Source organism: Bacillus rossius, chromosome 11 (assembly GCF_032445375.1).
Source record: "Bacillus rossius redtenbacheri isolate Brsri chromosome 11, Brsri_v3, whole genome shotgun sequence".
NCBI classification, from domain to species: domain Eukaryota; kingdom Metazoa; phylum Arthropoda; class Insecta; order Phasmatodea; family Bacillidae; genus Bacillus; species Bacillus rossius.
The window spans coordinates 38,263,622-38,280,332 of record NC_086338.1 but is presented as its reverse complement, the minus strand read 5'-3'; the positions used below and the strand labels follow the sequence as shown (position 1 = coordinate 38,280,332).

At 36.7% G+C, this 16,711-nt stretch overlaps 1 protein-coding gene across 1 annotated transcript; it reads left to right on the top strand.

The window, feature by feature from the left end:
• Positions 1–848: 848 nt before the first annotated feature.
• Positions 849–16,051, top strand: LOC134536829 (solute carrier family 25 member 35-like). Its single transcript, XM_063376823.1, has 5 exons — positions 849–1,011; positions 2,488–2,906; positions 5,124–5,345; positions 8,420–8,534; positions 10,359–16,051. The coding sequence occupies exons 2-5, from the start codon at positions 2,532–2,534 to the stop codon at positions 10,616–10,618; spliced, it is 972 nt and encodes a 323-aa protein (XP_063232893.1). The 5' UTR covers positions 849–1,011; positions 2,488–2,531; the 3' UTR covers positions 10,619–16,051.
• The last annotated feature ends 660 nt before the right edge of the window (positions 16,052–16,711 follow it).

Sequence of the window (16,711 nt, the reverse complement as noted above, 5' to 3'; positions counted from 1 at the left end):
TGCATTTGTTTGCCACACGTCGCACAAATCGTGAACGGAACGAGATTAGCTATAAAGAAAAGGGAATAACTTAAGCAGAAAACAATTACAGAACTAAACAGAGAGATAGTGATCAATGCCACAATGCCCATAAAATATTAGTTTCATTTAGAGCATGCACTGCATGCATTGCATTCATGGAGAATACGCCCCTGATTGTTTCCTTGCCTGCTCCGCTTCCTTTTAAAGACCCCTTGTGTCCAGATTCTGGTACTAATTCTGCGTCCCTCGGTCTGCCTAGCCTTCCTCTTGCTACCTCGGCCAAACTTTTCTCGTCTCCACTCTCATTTATGCCATTCTTACGTTTCATGGAGGTATCTTACATTTTTCTTACTAAGACACTGTTACCTTCCCCCTCGAAACTATATTTCCATAGCTGTACCTCCACCTCCAAAGCTCTCTTTTTCTTCCTCAGTTTGATTAGCTCTTCCTCCAGCTACCTAACCTTGTCATTCTGTTCACAGTTTGCAATCTCCTGCCTCCCCTCTCTAGGTTCTCCCCTTAACGCACATACCTCGTTCTGCAACTCAGCTTGCTTTTTCCCAGTTTCTCCTGTTACCTACTTAAATTACATTTAAAATTTACAGCACACACCTCCCAATCATCGCATTTCCCACAAAGCATTTATAAATATTTTTAAAAATTTAACTGGTTGTGTAGAACCATTTTGTAGCAAACGTTCGTCATTGTTTACAAAAATTGATCTGGACGTTTTTATTGGCAATTCGAGAGGCGGTGGTCAATGATGAAAATATGAGCGAAAGACGAGGTTGGTCTGTAATATCAGTAGTCTATGTGTTACACAGAATATTACGTAATTGTTTGTTTACATCAGTCAGCTGATTACTGCGTGATAGACAGAATATTTTTCAAAAGATATGCATAATCATAATCTGTACTTTAGTCAACATCATAGAGTTTTGAAAACGTTGGAATGGTTTGTCGTTAATCGAAGATTAAAGACGTGTCTAGGTATGTAGAAATTTTAACGTAGTTTTTTTTATAAATTTTGTTTTTTGCGCGTGTGTATACTTTTGTGTATAACCTATTACCTACAAAAATTTAATTTAGAGGAAACCTACTCATCTTAAAGATGCGAATAAAATTGACAAAACTGCTATATCTATCATTTGTACTTTTTTTTTTGGCGACGGTTAATAAAATTGTATGTTATCAAGAGGAGCACTTTGGAATCATTACTAGGTTGTATGAAATATTTTCAGAAACACTTACCAAGTATAATTTCTGTAACACATCATAATAATTATAGTGTTAAATAAAAAGCACTATGTACACGCTATATAATTGAATATACAGAGGTAATTGTTGCGGATGTTGTTCCAATCACAAATCAGAGCATATGGAAAGTGTTCTGTATTCACTGTCAGTTTTTAAGATTCCCAGTTGTTAAATTTTTTTGGTAATACTTGGATATAGGGACTGATCAGAATGAAAAAAATCGGAAAACATGATTGTCACTCACTACACACGTACGTAAATTTACCCTAAAGGGGTGGTTTCTTAATTCGTACTGATACGTGTAAAATAACTGTTTAAAGCTCACATTACAATACCTGTGTTTTCACACTGTCGCCACCATTCATTGTTTACGCGCGATTGGGTATATCATTGTTTAGCACAACTGTGGCCAACTATGGATAATTAAAAATATGCTAATTTTTAGATTTCATATATTGAAGTTTATCCCGGATCCTGAAGGCTTGATCCTGTGGTAGGTACATGATGCTGTTTTAATTCAGTACATTGGAAGATCCTGTACTTAAAAAAAATATTGTCATATTAATAATGAATTACAATTGAAAGTCAAATAAAAAGGATTTTTTCAATCTACAGTCATAATTCTTTATTTTGTAATTTTTTTCATCTGCAGGATCTTCCAACATACTGAACTAAAACAGCTCAATGATACGTCTAGCATGGAATCGCCTCTAAGCACCAAGCTGGGTATTATTGTTGTGCATAGGGCCACTATGAAATTTTAGTGGTACCGGTAACAATAACATACATGGTAGAGATATGAAAATAAAGGTGTGATGCAAGTTCCTTGAGTGCTTTCAAGAATCTGTACCAGGTGTTTTATGCCTAAAATAGTCTGAAAACATGCATTTTTGCCATTTTCACTATTCTATAAAAAAGAAAATCTGGAAAGGCCAGTATCATCACCCTTGGCGTATTCTTAAATTCCTTTTCATAAACAGACACCACTTGGATATGTTGAGCAGTTAAAAAAGTTGAAGCTCAGCAAACTGTATGTATGCCCAGTTAGGTGGGGCCCTTAAGAATTTTGTTTAAAAAATACCACATCCAGTTTTCTTGTAACTGTGTTTTTAATTGGAAATATTACCCTTTGTTACAGAGTGTTTACGATTTACGTAAACCCAAGTGATATTTGCTACCAGCTAATGATGTTTCTCCTTACTTGGACAGTGGCAATGGCATGAGCTAGGCATTCGGAGCAACTCGAGGGGGCGATGGAGTTCGTGATCGGGGCGGTGGCAGCCATGGGGGCGGGGGTGTTCACGAACCCCCTGGAGGTGGTGAAGACCCGGCTCCAGCTGCAAGGGGAGCTCCAGTCCAAGGGCGTTTACACGGTGCACTACCGCAACTTCTTCCATGCGTTCTACGCCATCGCCCGGGAGGAAGGCGTGCTGGCGCTGCAGAAGGGCCTCGTGCCCGGCCTGTGGTACCAGCTGTGCCTGAACGGCGTGCGGCTCGGCGGCTACCAGTTCGCGGAGAAGCGCGGGTGGACGCAGGGCGACGACGGGACAGTGTCGGCCCCCAAGTGCGCGGTGGTGGGCGTCGTGTCTGGCTGCGCCGGTGCGTTCGCTGGCAGCCCGTTCTACCTGGTGAGACCATCGCCCTTGCTGCAAATAAACCTTTAGTATTTCATTTCATCCCTCGCAGTCTGAGTACTAGTTAACAGCTTGTTAATCAGTACTGCCCAAGGCTTTGATGGTTCGATAAAAAGATTTGTGAAGCTATATTTTGAACTAATCAAAAATAAAGTCCCTTACTGAGAGGGCCCGCTCGTGCTTTAAAAATGGTAATCGTGAAACAGTAATGATAAATGTAATTGCACCCCTGCCCTCTCCTCTTTCCAGGGATCCTACAGAATTTCGCTCCTGTTGCTAGGTGTTGCGATTTCTTTGGGAAAAATATTTTGATAACTGTATGCCACTGTGCATAGTTAACACACACACACTTATTTTTTTTCTCTGTGTGGGTGTGTGTGTGTACAAGTACATTGATGGACGTTAATGCATGCGTGTGGTGTTGATTGAATCACGTGCCTTAAGCTGGAATTGCAAAAGCTCGACCCCCTTACGTCCATCTGTTGTCCGTCCATCGATCATTGACTTTCAGCCAATCGGATGGTCCGAAAAATTGCGTCCACCCGTCCATCAAAAACTTGGCAAGCTCTAACTTTTGACGGACAGACAGATGGATTTAATCGAACATTTGATTGCACCAGGTTATTGTCACAAGAATACAGGCCTTTGGAATTAGTATTTGTTTATTCAGATGTTTTGCACTATAAAATTTTAGTTGTTTGACCTCGCGTCTAAATAATTCATTCACGACTGAATTTTTTCAATGATATGCTAATACAATATGTTCAACAACACGATTAAATAGCAATCATCATTGATATTAATTTCTGAGAGAGAAAATGGATGTTGGCAGCACTGATTTGGGAAAATATTTTAACAGACGGATGAAGTCATGTTGTAAATCGCTTGGCTAAATGATTAGTGTAGATGGATGGATGTATGTCGGATGGAGGTGACGGGTTGTTGTAATTCCAGCTTTAGGGGTTGGAATTCTTCCTAATGGAATAGAGCGAGATGGTACAGTAGTAAGCCACTGAACTCAAGAGTTCAGAGTACTTGGGTTCAAATACCAGTCCAGTCACCCTAATTCTGGTTTTCCATGGTTTCCAGAGATCACGTCCAGCAAATGCTGTAGTCCACAGCTGAGTCTTTACCCAGTTTCGTGGCGGTGAAAGTTCCATACACGTATCCAAGTTTATCCCTTGATCCTGATGAAATGATCATGTGTACATTGATCCTGTGGTACATGATGCAAGCTGTTAAATATAGCATGTCAAAATATCCTGGAAATAACAAAAACTTGTGATATAACTACAAATTATGATCGTAAGTTGAATACAAAAGAAAAATTCCACAAGACCTAATATAATTTGTTTGTATTGTGATATCCAAAAACTTAGAAATTCACACTTATAACACCAGATATGTTAGAACATTGAGGAAAGCAGAACACAGTTACCTAAACATAATTTTACCATTATTATGTGTACACTGTACAGTAATTTTTTTTCAAACAAGTACAATGTATTTTATTTTAAGTCTTATATGTATGTATTTTAAGTATTGTGTGTATGTTTGAATTTTTTTTTTTCATTTATGTAAATAGCAATACATCGGCATATATATTTATGTTGTATGACATGTTCTATATGCCAGAGCCTTAACTCCATGTGGAATCCATGGTATATTTTAAAATATATTTATTAATTAATTGAAACAGCAAGTATCATGTACCACAGGTTTAATTGTATATAAGATCATGCCATCAGGATTAATATATACAGGATCATGCAATCAGGATTAATGTATACAGGATCATGCCATAAGGATTAATGTATACAGGATCATGCAATCAGGATTGATGTATACAGGATCATTCAATCAGGATTAATGTATACAGGATCATGCCATAAGGATTGATGTATACAGGATCATGCAATCAGGATTAATGTATACAGGATCATGCAATCAGGATTAATTTATACAGGATCATGCCATCAGGATTAATGTATACAGGATCATGCCATCAGGATTAATGTATACAGGATCATGCCATCAGGATTAATGTATACAGGATCATGCCATCAGGATTAATGCATACAGGATCATGCAATCAGGATTAATATATACAGGATCATGCAATCAGGATTAATATATACAGGATCATGCCATCAGGATGAAGGTTTAGACTTGGTTGCTACGTGATGCGGAGCACGATCCCTGGTCGCGCAGGTGAAGACGCACCTGCAGTCGCAGGCGGCGGGCAGCATCGCGGTCGGTCACCAGCACAGCTACGCGGGCGGCTCCTTCCGGGCACTCGCCGGCATCTACCGGCGGCACGGCGTGGCGGGGCTGTGGCGTGGCAACCTGGGGGCCATGCCGCGCTCCGCCGTCGTCTCCGCCAGCGGCTTCGTGTCCTTCTCCACCGTCAAGGAGCTCCTCTTCCAGCATGAGGTATCCCTCGCCTGCTCGCATGCCGTCATACCGCACACTCTGTTACTTTACTTTGTCGATGCCACCAAATATTTTTTGACGTGACGTCTAATAAATCTATGAACGCCGGCTGCATGCACGAAAAAGTGTCCCGTTGCACACATTGTCCCGTTTCAATGTGTCCCATTACGCTCATTTTATATTGCTCTTTGCTAACCGGAACCTCCTAGCATTGTGACCGAGTCCGTGGCGTAATTCTGTTTTCATGCATTTCAATGTAACATTTTCATTGCTCTTTGCTAACCCGTTCCTCCTAGCATTGCTGCAGAGTCCGTTGCGCAAATATCTCTCTTCCACTCGATTGGAACAACCATCGATTTGACTTTTTCGAGGCACATTAAACTTGAAACACTCCCATTCGTTTCCTACTTTTCCTATCATCGTCCTATCCTTAACAGAATAGCACAGATTGGAAGAAGTTAAATAGCAAACATGTGTAAAAGTTATAGTTAAAATAATCTCTTCGTTAAAGTAATAAACATATTTGAATTAATGAGTGCAAATAAAAGTAAATTTATCAATTAAATTGTATATTTCATTTCACTCCTTTTTATCCATACAAAATAGTGATAATTCAATAAAAATGATTCAATTTTATTCATAAAAGTATGCAATCATTTCATCAATGTTTTGTTATGACGTCACGTTAAACTATCGTCCGTAAACCGACTTTACAGAAAACCATTTTTTTTTTAAATGGGTGCATGTACTTATGTACGCAAGTTAGAACTTATACGTACTTGGTGCAATAAAAAACTGACTAATTTTGCATGCAAGTAATTAATATAAATAAAATAATGAAAGGACTGGAGTGACATTATAAATACAGTTGGAAAATTATAAATTCAATCGAATCAAATTTTTTTAAAAATACTCAGTATTTAATGTTAATACAAACATTTATAAAATTAATTTTTTAAATTAAGATAAATTTTAATTGATAATAAAAATCAATAAGATATTTGGATATTTATAATGCAAATAAATTATACATACAGGAACCTAATCTCTCAAACACTCCCATGAAAATGGCCAGGAGACTACTAAACCCTCCACAGACACTCCTGGCCAGCGACATGGGAAGCTTACAAGCAACCTCCTTGAAAATTCACTTAAAAAAGTTTATAAACATAATTTCCATCACTAAAATTCACAATAAATAAATGGTTTTTTATTTATATGTACCAGTATTCAATATCATGCACTAAAGTATAAGATTCAAAAGCACATATTGATGGCTTAGAATGAAAATCTCGTATCTCAATTTTTGGATGACAATACGTTTTTTATGTTTTTGGCTGGAAAACCTCGTATCTCACAAAATGTTTGGCTGAAAGAAATAAAATGTGCATCCTACTGCTTTCTATCGGGAAAAAAAGAAACCACGTATATCAGTAGCACTCCACATTGTAGAGAGAAAACCTCATATGTTCGGTATGAGATACAAGGTTTTCATTCTAAGCCATCGATATATAGTTTTTATTTGTATGTAGCCATGTTTTTCATCCTGTGATAATTTTGTTACATGATGCGTGGGCATTGTAAAAATTCACTCATAATTTTTTTCATGCACACTCCATTCTGTCTTCTGACGTTGCTTGAAACCATCCAGACTGCAGTGTACTGGGAGTAACACAATCCCAGGACACTACAATCTGCTCACACACAAGAGCAAGTGCTTAAATGGGCACTGAAACATAAAACTCCTTTTTGGTAGGGGAAGGCAAGGAGAGTGAATTTTACAAATTAGAAACATTTAAAATAAACATTTCTGAAAAAAAATAATCTGAAAACACTCCCAAATTTTATTTAGGTGGAAAAATGATAAAGATTGCACTGAAGATGCTTTAGTACATAAATATTATAAACAAATCAAAAATGATAAAATTAAGTGTTAATAATATTAGCTCAGGTCAAAAAAAATACAAGTTACACAAGAAATAGCAAACGGTTAATAGCTACACATATGTATACCCCGGTACTAGTGCCTGAACATTAGGCAAAAAGTTCTAGAGAAATCATCTAGACGTAATACAGGCAAACATATTAAGTCTACCCGAAAATTTTTAGAAAACCAAAATTTACAAAAGCTTACATTATGGCAAGGGCCACCGCCTCACTCCAAACTTACATTTTCTTTCCCCCGAGGTCGCTCGCGCACGTCGTACAAATTTAAGCCTAACTGACTGACTACATGCTGGATTACAAAGCTACTCGAGCTCTCGAAAGAGCCTGACAAGCTAGACGAGACAAGACAAACAAGACCGAATACATGATTCAATTTCCACTGGTTTTATAGCATAGGTTCGGTACAGCGCGCATGCGCCGACCGGAGGAGGGGAGGCGAGGAGCAAGCAAGAACACACTAGGAGGGGGAAGGAAGGAGGGGACGACGTGCCAACGCCCGCGCAGACGCGCGGTTTTCGAAAGAAGCGGCGATCCTGACGCTTCAACTATAAAGGGACAACAATTCATAACGTGAACCCAAGAAAATGTGTCACACCAGGCAGTGCATAAAAATTCATCATGGCAAAGTAAATTACTATCAAAGCATTACTCAGAAGCACAAGAGCACAAACAGAATTTAACCTGACTGAGATTTTTGATGGTGGCTGGCAGAAACGTAAATTTAGTCAACAATTTTACTCAGTAACGGATGTGACCACCACACACCAAGCTAAGACAAACAAATTATAAATTTGCCACTACTCACCTGTGACCTCACCCCGGGGTACGAAGCTCAGTACAAGAAACTTGCGATGATACGACTGAGAATTTGGTAACAAGTTATACAAATCGAACGCATCATCATGCATGCGCAAAAGGTAAAAAAACAAGGAAGGAGAAGGTGGCAAGCAAAATGGTGGGTGGAAAGGGGAAAAACATAGAGGACACATAGTCTCGAAATCTTCTGCTCTTCTGTGCTTGCCCGATGCAAGACATATCATATTTTTTTGCATGTTTATTGTGACTACCAATGTTTAAGTGCGTTGAATGTAAAACTCTGTGTAGTCTGAGTTGTGTTTCTTTCACAGCTGTTTGTTGGCTGGCCACTGATGAACACGTTCATCGCCAGCATGGTTGGAGGGTTGGTCGTCACTGTTTGCATGACTCCGTTCGATGTAGTCATGACACGCCTCTACAATCAAGGTGAGCGTATATTCACGTGTGACAAACAGCTAAATAAAGGGTCACCGAGAAAGAATGCTGGGATTCTAAATGGCTTTTGTATAGTAATTAAATAATTATTAAATGAATGTACATGTGTGGCATCTTAAAATGTTCAGAAAATATAAAAGTTTTAGACAAAAGTTAGTACGCTTTGATAGGGGCACCATTTTAGCTCTGGTGATGTCTAGACTGTATTTAATCTCCAGCCAAGTCTTCTGAAACGTGTGTTGCATTTACCAAACTTATTCCTGATGTTAATATCGCCATACTTGAGGTGCTATTATCAAATGCACTAGCCTCGTCTTGTCATGACTCCTGTTCACAACAACTTGTCTTCCGCTAGTATCGGTATTCTCATATGTAAAAAATCATGGGTAAGCGATGTAAAGACTCCAGCCTACTTGTCGTAGCCTCCGAGCAGTGCCGATTTAGGCAGAAAGACTACTGTTGAATGCTGGGAACAAGCGTTCTTATTTTGTGCTGTATCCACGAGCCAAAGTTTTTAAGACGGTGGATTAGCGCATGTGGCAGCATGCACCCATATATGTTCTCATTAGTGGATATCGAGAAACATACTAAAAATAATGGTAGTATACACAATTTCTAAGTTTTCAAATAAAATAATAATCCAAAAAAGGTCATTTTAATATTATCAAATTCAAGCTACTTCCAGTTTTGAGTATGAAATGCTAATACATACTGTTGGCAAATAAAAGGTAAACTAGTGGGGGAAAAAAATAAACTGCTCTCCTGAAAAAATTAATTTGTGTAGCCGTAGGTTTTGAAGGTGCAGTATTTTATAAGTTAAAATTAATGTTCCTCGTAAGTTTGGTTTGCTTTGTAAAATGAGTCAGTGTGCACGTAAAATTATAAAGTGATATTTAGGGCTGTTCCAATACCGATTCTGGTATTAGATATCGGCCAATCACAAGGTATCAGTGCAGGTACCTTGAGTATCTAGGAAAAAATACCTGCACAGTTTTATTTTTCAATACTTGCTCAGTTGCCAGATCATGTCAATCAACTTGTAATTTTTAAACCAAATCTTAATACGTAATTATTAAGTGTGTACTGGTTTGCTGTGCGTAAACAAGAGAATATTAAAGTATTGAACACGTGATGTACAGTGTTTTAATGAGCTTGCTTTTATTTTAGATTTAGTAATAAAATTATGGTACTAACCGACAAATTTATGAAAAAATTATGTTTCAACTGCCTTTTTTTTAAGTATGGCCTGTATTTATAAATGTTGGTTGTAGCATCAATTATATTATCGATGGTGGTATCGGAACAGTTCTAGTAATATTTACTATAGTATATTCAGCAACCAGCCTCAGTGGGTGTTGCTGTGATTGAGAACTTTTTTTCCATTGGCGTAGCTGTGTTCATAATGTTGGGGGGGGGGGGGGGACGACAAATAATGATTTTGATGTCACGTGAACCCATTTCCCTCCTACTAAGACGGGGGGGTCCGGGGGTCCTCCACAGGAAAATTTTTGATTTTTAAAAGTGCGAAATAACGCTTTTTGAGCAGGTTTTTGTATCTAACCATTTGGTACATCAATGTTAAAATTTATTATTGTTTCCTTATGATGAAATTTGACGAGCGAAGAAATTACAAATAAAGTCAGGCTGAATAATATTATAAAATATAAATATCAACGGTCTGGAAAGTTGAGGGGGGGGGGGGGTGACAGTCCCCTCCACCCAAAAAGTTCAGGTGGACACACGTCCCCCCTGTCCCTACGCCCCCTGTGCTTGTCTGAAGGAACTGCTTGAGGGAGTACTCGACGTTGTCCCCAGGCGTGGACAAGGAGGGGCGGGGCCTGCTGTACCGAGGCGTGGCCGACTGCTTCGTGAAGATCGCCCGCGCGGAGGGCGCCGCGGGGCTGTACAAGGGCTTCGCGGCCGGCTACGCCCGCATGGGCCCCCACGTCGTGCTGTGCTTCGTGTTCTGGGACGCCCTCAAGCGGCTGGAGGAGGAGTTCTGGGAGCAGCGGGCGGCGAGGGACGCCACGGCAGGGGCCGTAGCCGAGGGAAAGCCTGAGCACCTTTCCGAATAACGTAACTGCTTCATGATCACTAGCCAAGGGAGAGTAGTGTATATTTCTTAACCCATTTGCATCTAAAAGCGTACTAGTACGCAGCTGTTTTTTCCGGCCGGTAACACCATAGGCGTACCGGTACGCGAAATGGCTAATCTGCCTAAAAACTTGAAAAAAATCCCTTTAGAATGAAAATAACCCCTCAGAGTAGCTAGTATTGTTATAACAAAGGTATATTATCGTGAAACTTAAACTATTTTTAAAAATTTATTTAAAGAATAAAAATATAATGAAAATAGAAAATAACTTTAATAATAGTAATATATAAAAAAAATTATGGATTCCATGGTATGTCTAACATTAAAGTGAGTGGATGCAAATGGGTTAAACAGCATTAACTTACCGTATTTACCCATGTACCACCCGCACATTTTTTCTGAAAAACAACATTCAAAAGTCGGGGTGCGGGTCATACACGAAATTTGAGGTTTTGGACAACAATGAAGACTGAAAAAATTGGATTTATAGTACATTACCGAATGCTGGACGCATTTATTACAATGAAAATACAGCGAAACCCCTTATTTACGTTACCGTTATTTACTTTTTCCCGATATTTGCACCATTTTATTTCGGTCCCGTTTTAACCTCATATGATGCAATGCAATAAATTGCCGTTGTTTACAACGCGCGTATAAACTGCTTCCCGCAATTTACGCGGTTTATTCTGAGATTAACGCTTTCTAATTTAAATAATCGTAATACGACGTATTCTGATGTGTTTTCAAGACGTTTTTAAAAGTATTAAACTTTATCCGTAACGAGTCGGGAGTCGCTGTAATCCACCTATAAAACGTAAACAGCGCCAGTTGGCATCATTCGGTATAGAGCGCGCGCACGTAGTCGAAGATCGATAGCGATAGCTCGCAAACTTCTTGCTACGCGCGCGCTCTGTTTACAACCGAGTTAACTATAACTGGCAACCCGCGCCATTTTATGCGTATCAATACAACTCACGTTTTTGCTACGGGGTTTTTTTACGTTGAATAAAATGGTTTTATGGCATCACTCATTATTTTTAATTATTTGGCACTACAAGCTTTATTTTTATTTGCAGGATGTTGCAACGGACTGAACAGTTGACGATTGTGGTTATTGCATACAAACATTTTAAAATTTATTTCACCAAATTTACGTCTGTTGTTTAGCAAAATTGATCTACTATTTTGACAATGAATATTACTGGTTTTTTTTCCTTAATATTTCATGCATTTGTGTTAGTAAAATTCTGTGCTGCTGTTATAAAGAGTTTTCTTTGTTGTTACAATGACAGACTCTTTTTCCCTATTTATGCAGGCACATGTAAATAGACATTACAGTGAAAAATTTTTTTTTCCAGAGAGTATGTTGAAAATTTGGGGTGCGGGTCATACATGGGGGCGGGTGGTACATGGGTAAATACGGTATTTTAAGGTTCAGTGCTCTATGCCAAGTACAGCAGAACCCTATTGTTCTCTGCAGTGGCAGAGACAGCAATTTTGGGGGGAGGGATTTTTGAGAAGAAGATAGAAAATTAATTTGAACATGTGTATTTAAAAACACTTACATTGACATACAGGCCTGCAATAGTAGCCGTAGGCTACGTGGATTCTCACAGTAAACATACTGTTCTCGCTAATATTTTGAAAAAGATTTTCATAACGTCTCTTTTTCCCTGTGTCCAACCCACTGGTTGTCTCTCTGTGGGTCACAGGCTTTCAACGTGCAAATGCAATAGTATTTTGATTAATCGGGTTAATGTGGTTAAGGTCAGCACGGATAAGCAAAAATCATGGGTAATCAAATTCAAATGTATTTAGGTTATAAAAAACAGCAAAATTTTGTAAGTAATTTATACAAAACTATTGTAAAAGTATTACTGACACTATTTATTAATTTTTAAAAATATTAGTAAAATTATTTGTAATGACCTAAAATACACTCTTTCCTTGTCCCTTCCCTATTGAATTACACTTCACTGGCTTGGTTCCCCCCCCCCTTCCCCCCTGCTACTCGCCAAAAAAAGTGTTTAATTTTTAATTTGGTTCACGGATAATCAGGGTTCTACTGTATTATGAAATAGAAAGTTGAAATGTATGATGTTATGTATTGCTTTAGCACAAAATTGTAATGGTGTTTCTAATTTTTATGTTATTGATGCATATTCTATTTTTTTTTTTTTTAACATATACATATGGGGTATTTTTCAAAGCTCATTAAGTGTCGGCTGTGAGTTAAATGATGTTAGGCTGTGTTCTGAGATGAATTTGAAAAGTTTGATCCGATTTTTAAGGCTCGGACCTACATGCCATGTTAATTTTTTGGTCATAATTTAAGGGCTATTTCTAAAATTTTAACTCAGTACCTTTGTTTCATTTGTACTGCTACAAATATTTTCAACAGATATTCACTTATTGTAATTTCATAGGTGTAAAAATTTGCCCGAGCTATGATAATTATGAATACAGCGTATCTTTTTAAACTCATTATATAAGCCTTAAAAACTTGGCTTCTTCACCCTTCCTGCTTGTTTATTGCATTTGTATGCCATGTTTTATTTTATTACCATTCCTACGGACTCTTCACAACAAAATTATTTTTATAGCATTGCTTATCATTACATTTTACTTTAATTTTTGCACCAAGTTTTATTCTCTGTTATCTAATATTTGTCGAAACTAAAATTCACGTAAATCACTTTACTCTTTATCAGGCTGATTGCATCATGGCCACTTAGTACAATTTTATTTTTTTGTGTTTATACATCTGAGTGGCACATTGCACATGAAATTTTGTAGTCTGATTTTCAAAATATTTATTCATTAAAAATATGAAATTAAAAAATATGGCATGTCAAAGCAATCAATAATGGACTTGTATTTGTTATGAATTGTAGTTATGTTGTCTATGGATACTTGTTGAATCAATATCAGGACTTTTTCAAGACCTTTTAATAAAGTTTTCTCTGTGTTTGTTTGTGTGTCTATATATATACATCAAATTAGCAAAATTGAATATTATATTTGAAATAGATCTACTGTTCCCAAGACATGCCAATTGATGTGTTGGAGAGCTAAAACCTTTCAAAAGATAATTTTCACGTGATTTAAGTGGACGGTCACCAACTATTTATATTTTATGTACGGCTATACAATGAAGTGAATTGTTGAAAAACATGCAATTTACCAAAAGGCTTGTGCCCAAGAAGTAAGGTGAACCCAGGGGTAAAAGATCTTGCCTCCACATGCACTATGACTGTAACTACATGTTGTTACAAAACTCTCATTAATAGTGTTTTCACAGTCCCCAGAAATTACAGGAGCTACAGTGCTAAGTAATATATTTAATTCAAAAATATGGTTATTATGTAATGCAAAGTTGTTTTTTTCCAAGGGTAAAAAAAATTAATTATAGTAAAAGATGGTAAATACAAATGTCCTAGAGTAATGTAAGGAAACAATGTGTCCGCATGAGAAAACAAATTGCTCAAGTATTTTGTAACATCTTTTCAAACACTGCATCTCATAAAAGCTGCATTTTAATTCACCTTTGAGGTTGGTAAGTGCTACAAGTTCCATCAAGACCAGAAAAGTAATATGTAGTTGGATCATTGGAATACTAGGTGAAAAAAAGAAGAGAACGTTAACTGTTTAGGAATCAAATGGTGCTAATGTTTATAGAGTAGGTATTTATGTTTGTTTTCTTGTTCCAAACTAGCTAGAGGGGTGTTTTTTTTTTTTTTTTTGGTAGTGTATGTACATGAAACAGTTTGCCAGTGTACTATTCTTTTTAACTGTCAGTAGCTCAGTTTCTTTCCCATTCCTCTTAGAATTTCTTTGCCTTCATAGTGCATTTGTTGTATTAAGCCTTGTGTAACATTACGTGTGTATAGAGGCAAGATAATATGGTGTATAGTGATAAAACCTAAAAACATGAAGTGCAGCAAAATTTGCCTAAGTTTGTCTGTTATAATGTAATATTCAATTCATAAATATATACTGTTTCAAAAATTTACTTAGTTTCTAATTAGTTTTTTTTATAAATAAAGTAAATAAAAAGTCTATATCCGATACCATACAGATATGGCTAAGATTTAAATTTGAAGCTACCTATGTTAGCACCAGGAATATGTTTTCAAACCCAATCTAATTATTACATATGTATTTTTTTCCTGCTGTATGTGATGATACAGAGCAAAATATTCATATAACAATATACCTTAATTGATAACATAAATATGTACATAGAGCCAAAATTTTATAGTGTTATAAAATAGATCTCATTAAATAGTTGAAATAAACTAATAATCTATACATATTTACCACCATTAGAAATTAAAACACATGTAATATTAAGAACATATCTAGCACAATTGCAATGATCAAGTGTTTCAACAATTTGTAAGTTGCATAATATGTGTATAGTTCATAAAACAATACTATATTGATGAAACAAAGTAACTGCCACTGAGAAACATTTAGTATCCTTCTGTAATGTACCTTAGTTCTAGGTGAAAGTTACAAATATGAAAATAGAAAGTGCAGGTTTAATGGCTTTTTTTTTAATATTATATTATATTATATATAAAGTACCCGTGTTTCAGTGTCGTGCATTAGCATGGTGCTCACATTCTGGGAAGCTGTACATATTTGAAATCCTGAAAAAGTGAAGGATAATTAAACAGGGGGGAAAAAAAAGCCATGTTCCAGTCTGCCGTCACCAGACGGTGTTCATAAGTACTTATTCACACACCATGAAATGGCGTATGCAAAGTTCTGCTAATCATTACTTGACAAACAAGGAAAATGAAAGTAAAAGAGGTCGCCACTGTGCCTGCCCTGGATCCGCCCCTAATGGGATGTACTACGTTTTTTGTATCAAAACAAAAAAAAAGTGCTATTGGAACTTTGGAACTACTAAAACTACGTAACTTACCGAGTAGCAGGGGAAAAAAAAAACTACATCTTAGATCGGGTTTGAAAACATATTCTTGGTGCTAACGTAGCTTCAAATTTAAATTTTAGCAATATCTGTATGGTATGGGATATAGACTGTTTTATTTACAGCTGTAGCTCCAATCATGAGAGCAAAACTTCCACCTCACCTGAGAAACTGATGTATGAACGTTCATTACACTGCTGATTTGATTGTAACCATTTTCCATTGGGACAGCACACTTGGGGATTCCTCCATAAGGATTATTAATGATAAGGGTGCCTTTAGTTACCAAACTACTTACTATAATTGTTCGTAGGACTTCACATGCAGTTATTACCATGCAATGTCTTGTTTAGAAAATGTTGTGCTTGAAGGAAATGAAACCTGTACATACCTTTGCAATGTATTGACTGATTTTATATATAAGCTATGTGATTGTTGAATAATAAAATTTACTTACTTGGACTCTCACAATTAAGTAATAACCTTGTTTTGGCACTGAACTAGCATTACGTACACTTGATCATTTGGTTCGATAAAAGAAAAATGCTCAAATATCTTTTAAGAAGCTTCTATTGAAGACAACAAATAAGGACAAGATTATATGGTGAAATGTAATAACACCATTAAGTCATGGAAAGGTAGCATTCAACCAAAACTTTTTTCAATTCATAAAAAATCTTACAACATTAAAGGTATGTAGTTAATTCCATACAAAAAAAATTTCACTGAAGTGCATGGAATAGAAAAAATAAATTACTGTGCATCATTTATTGAATCAATTTAAAGCCACAAATTGTTGCCCATTTATTTTTACTGTTCAAAATGTTTTAGTCAAATTTCTTAAATATTTTAGCTTAAAAATGCAGCAATTAAATTTTACCACATAAAAAAACAGCTTATACGTATAAAAAATAAAATCCTCAGATTTTAAAAAGAAATTGTACTGCAAATAAAACTAATGGGGTGTGGCTGTATCATGGACACGGCCGTGTGTCGTACATGAATACGTGTAAGTAACAGGTAATATTTTTTCTACAAAATATAAAATATGCTATTTTATGTAATAATTATGTTTGAACATTAAGAAGTTGTGTATAGGCTGATGTATATTTTTTATTATAATTTTTTTTT

Excerpts from the sequence above, each read along its gene's own strand:
- LOC134536829 (XM_063376823.1), top strand. The coding sequence starts at position 2,532 with ATGGAGTTCGTGATCGGGGCGGTGGCAGCCATGGGGGCGGGGGTGTTC. Across the intron at positions 5,346-8,419 it reads AGCTCCTCTTCCAGCATGAG|CTGTTTGTTGGCTGGCCACT; the intron begins GTATCCCTCGCC and ends TTTCTTTCACAG. Across the intron at positions 8,535-10,358 it reads GACACGCCTCTACAATCAAG|GCGTGGACAAGGAGGGGCGG; the intron begins GTGAGCGTATAT and ends CGTTGTCCCCAG.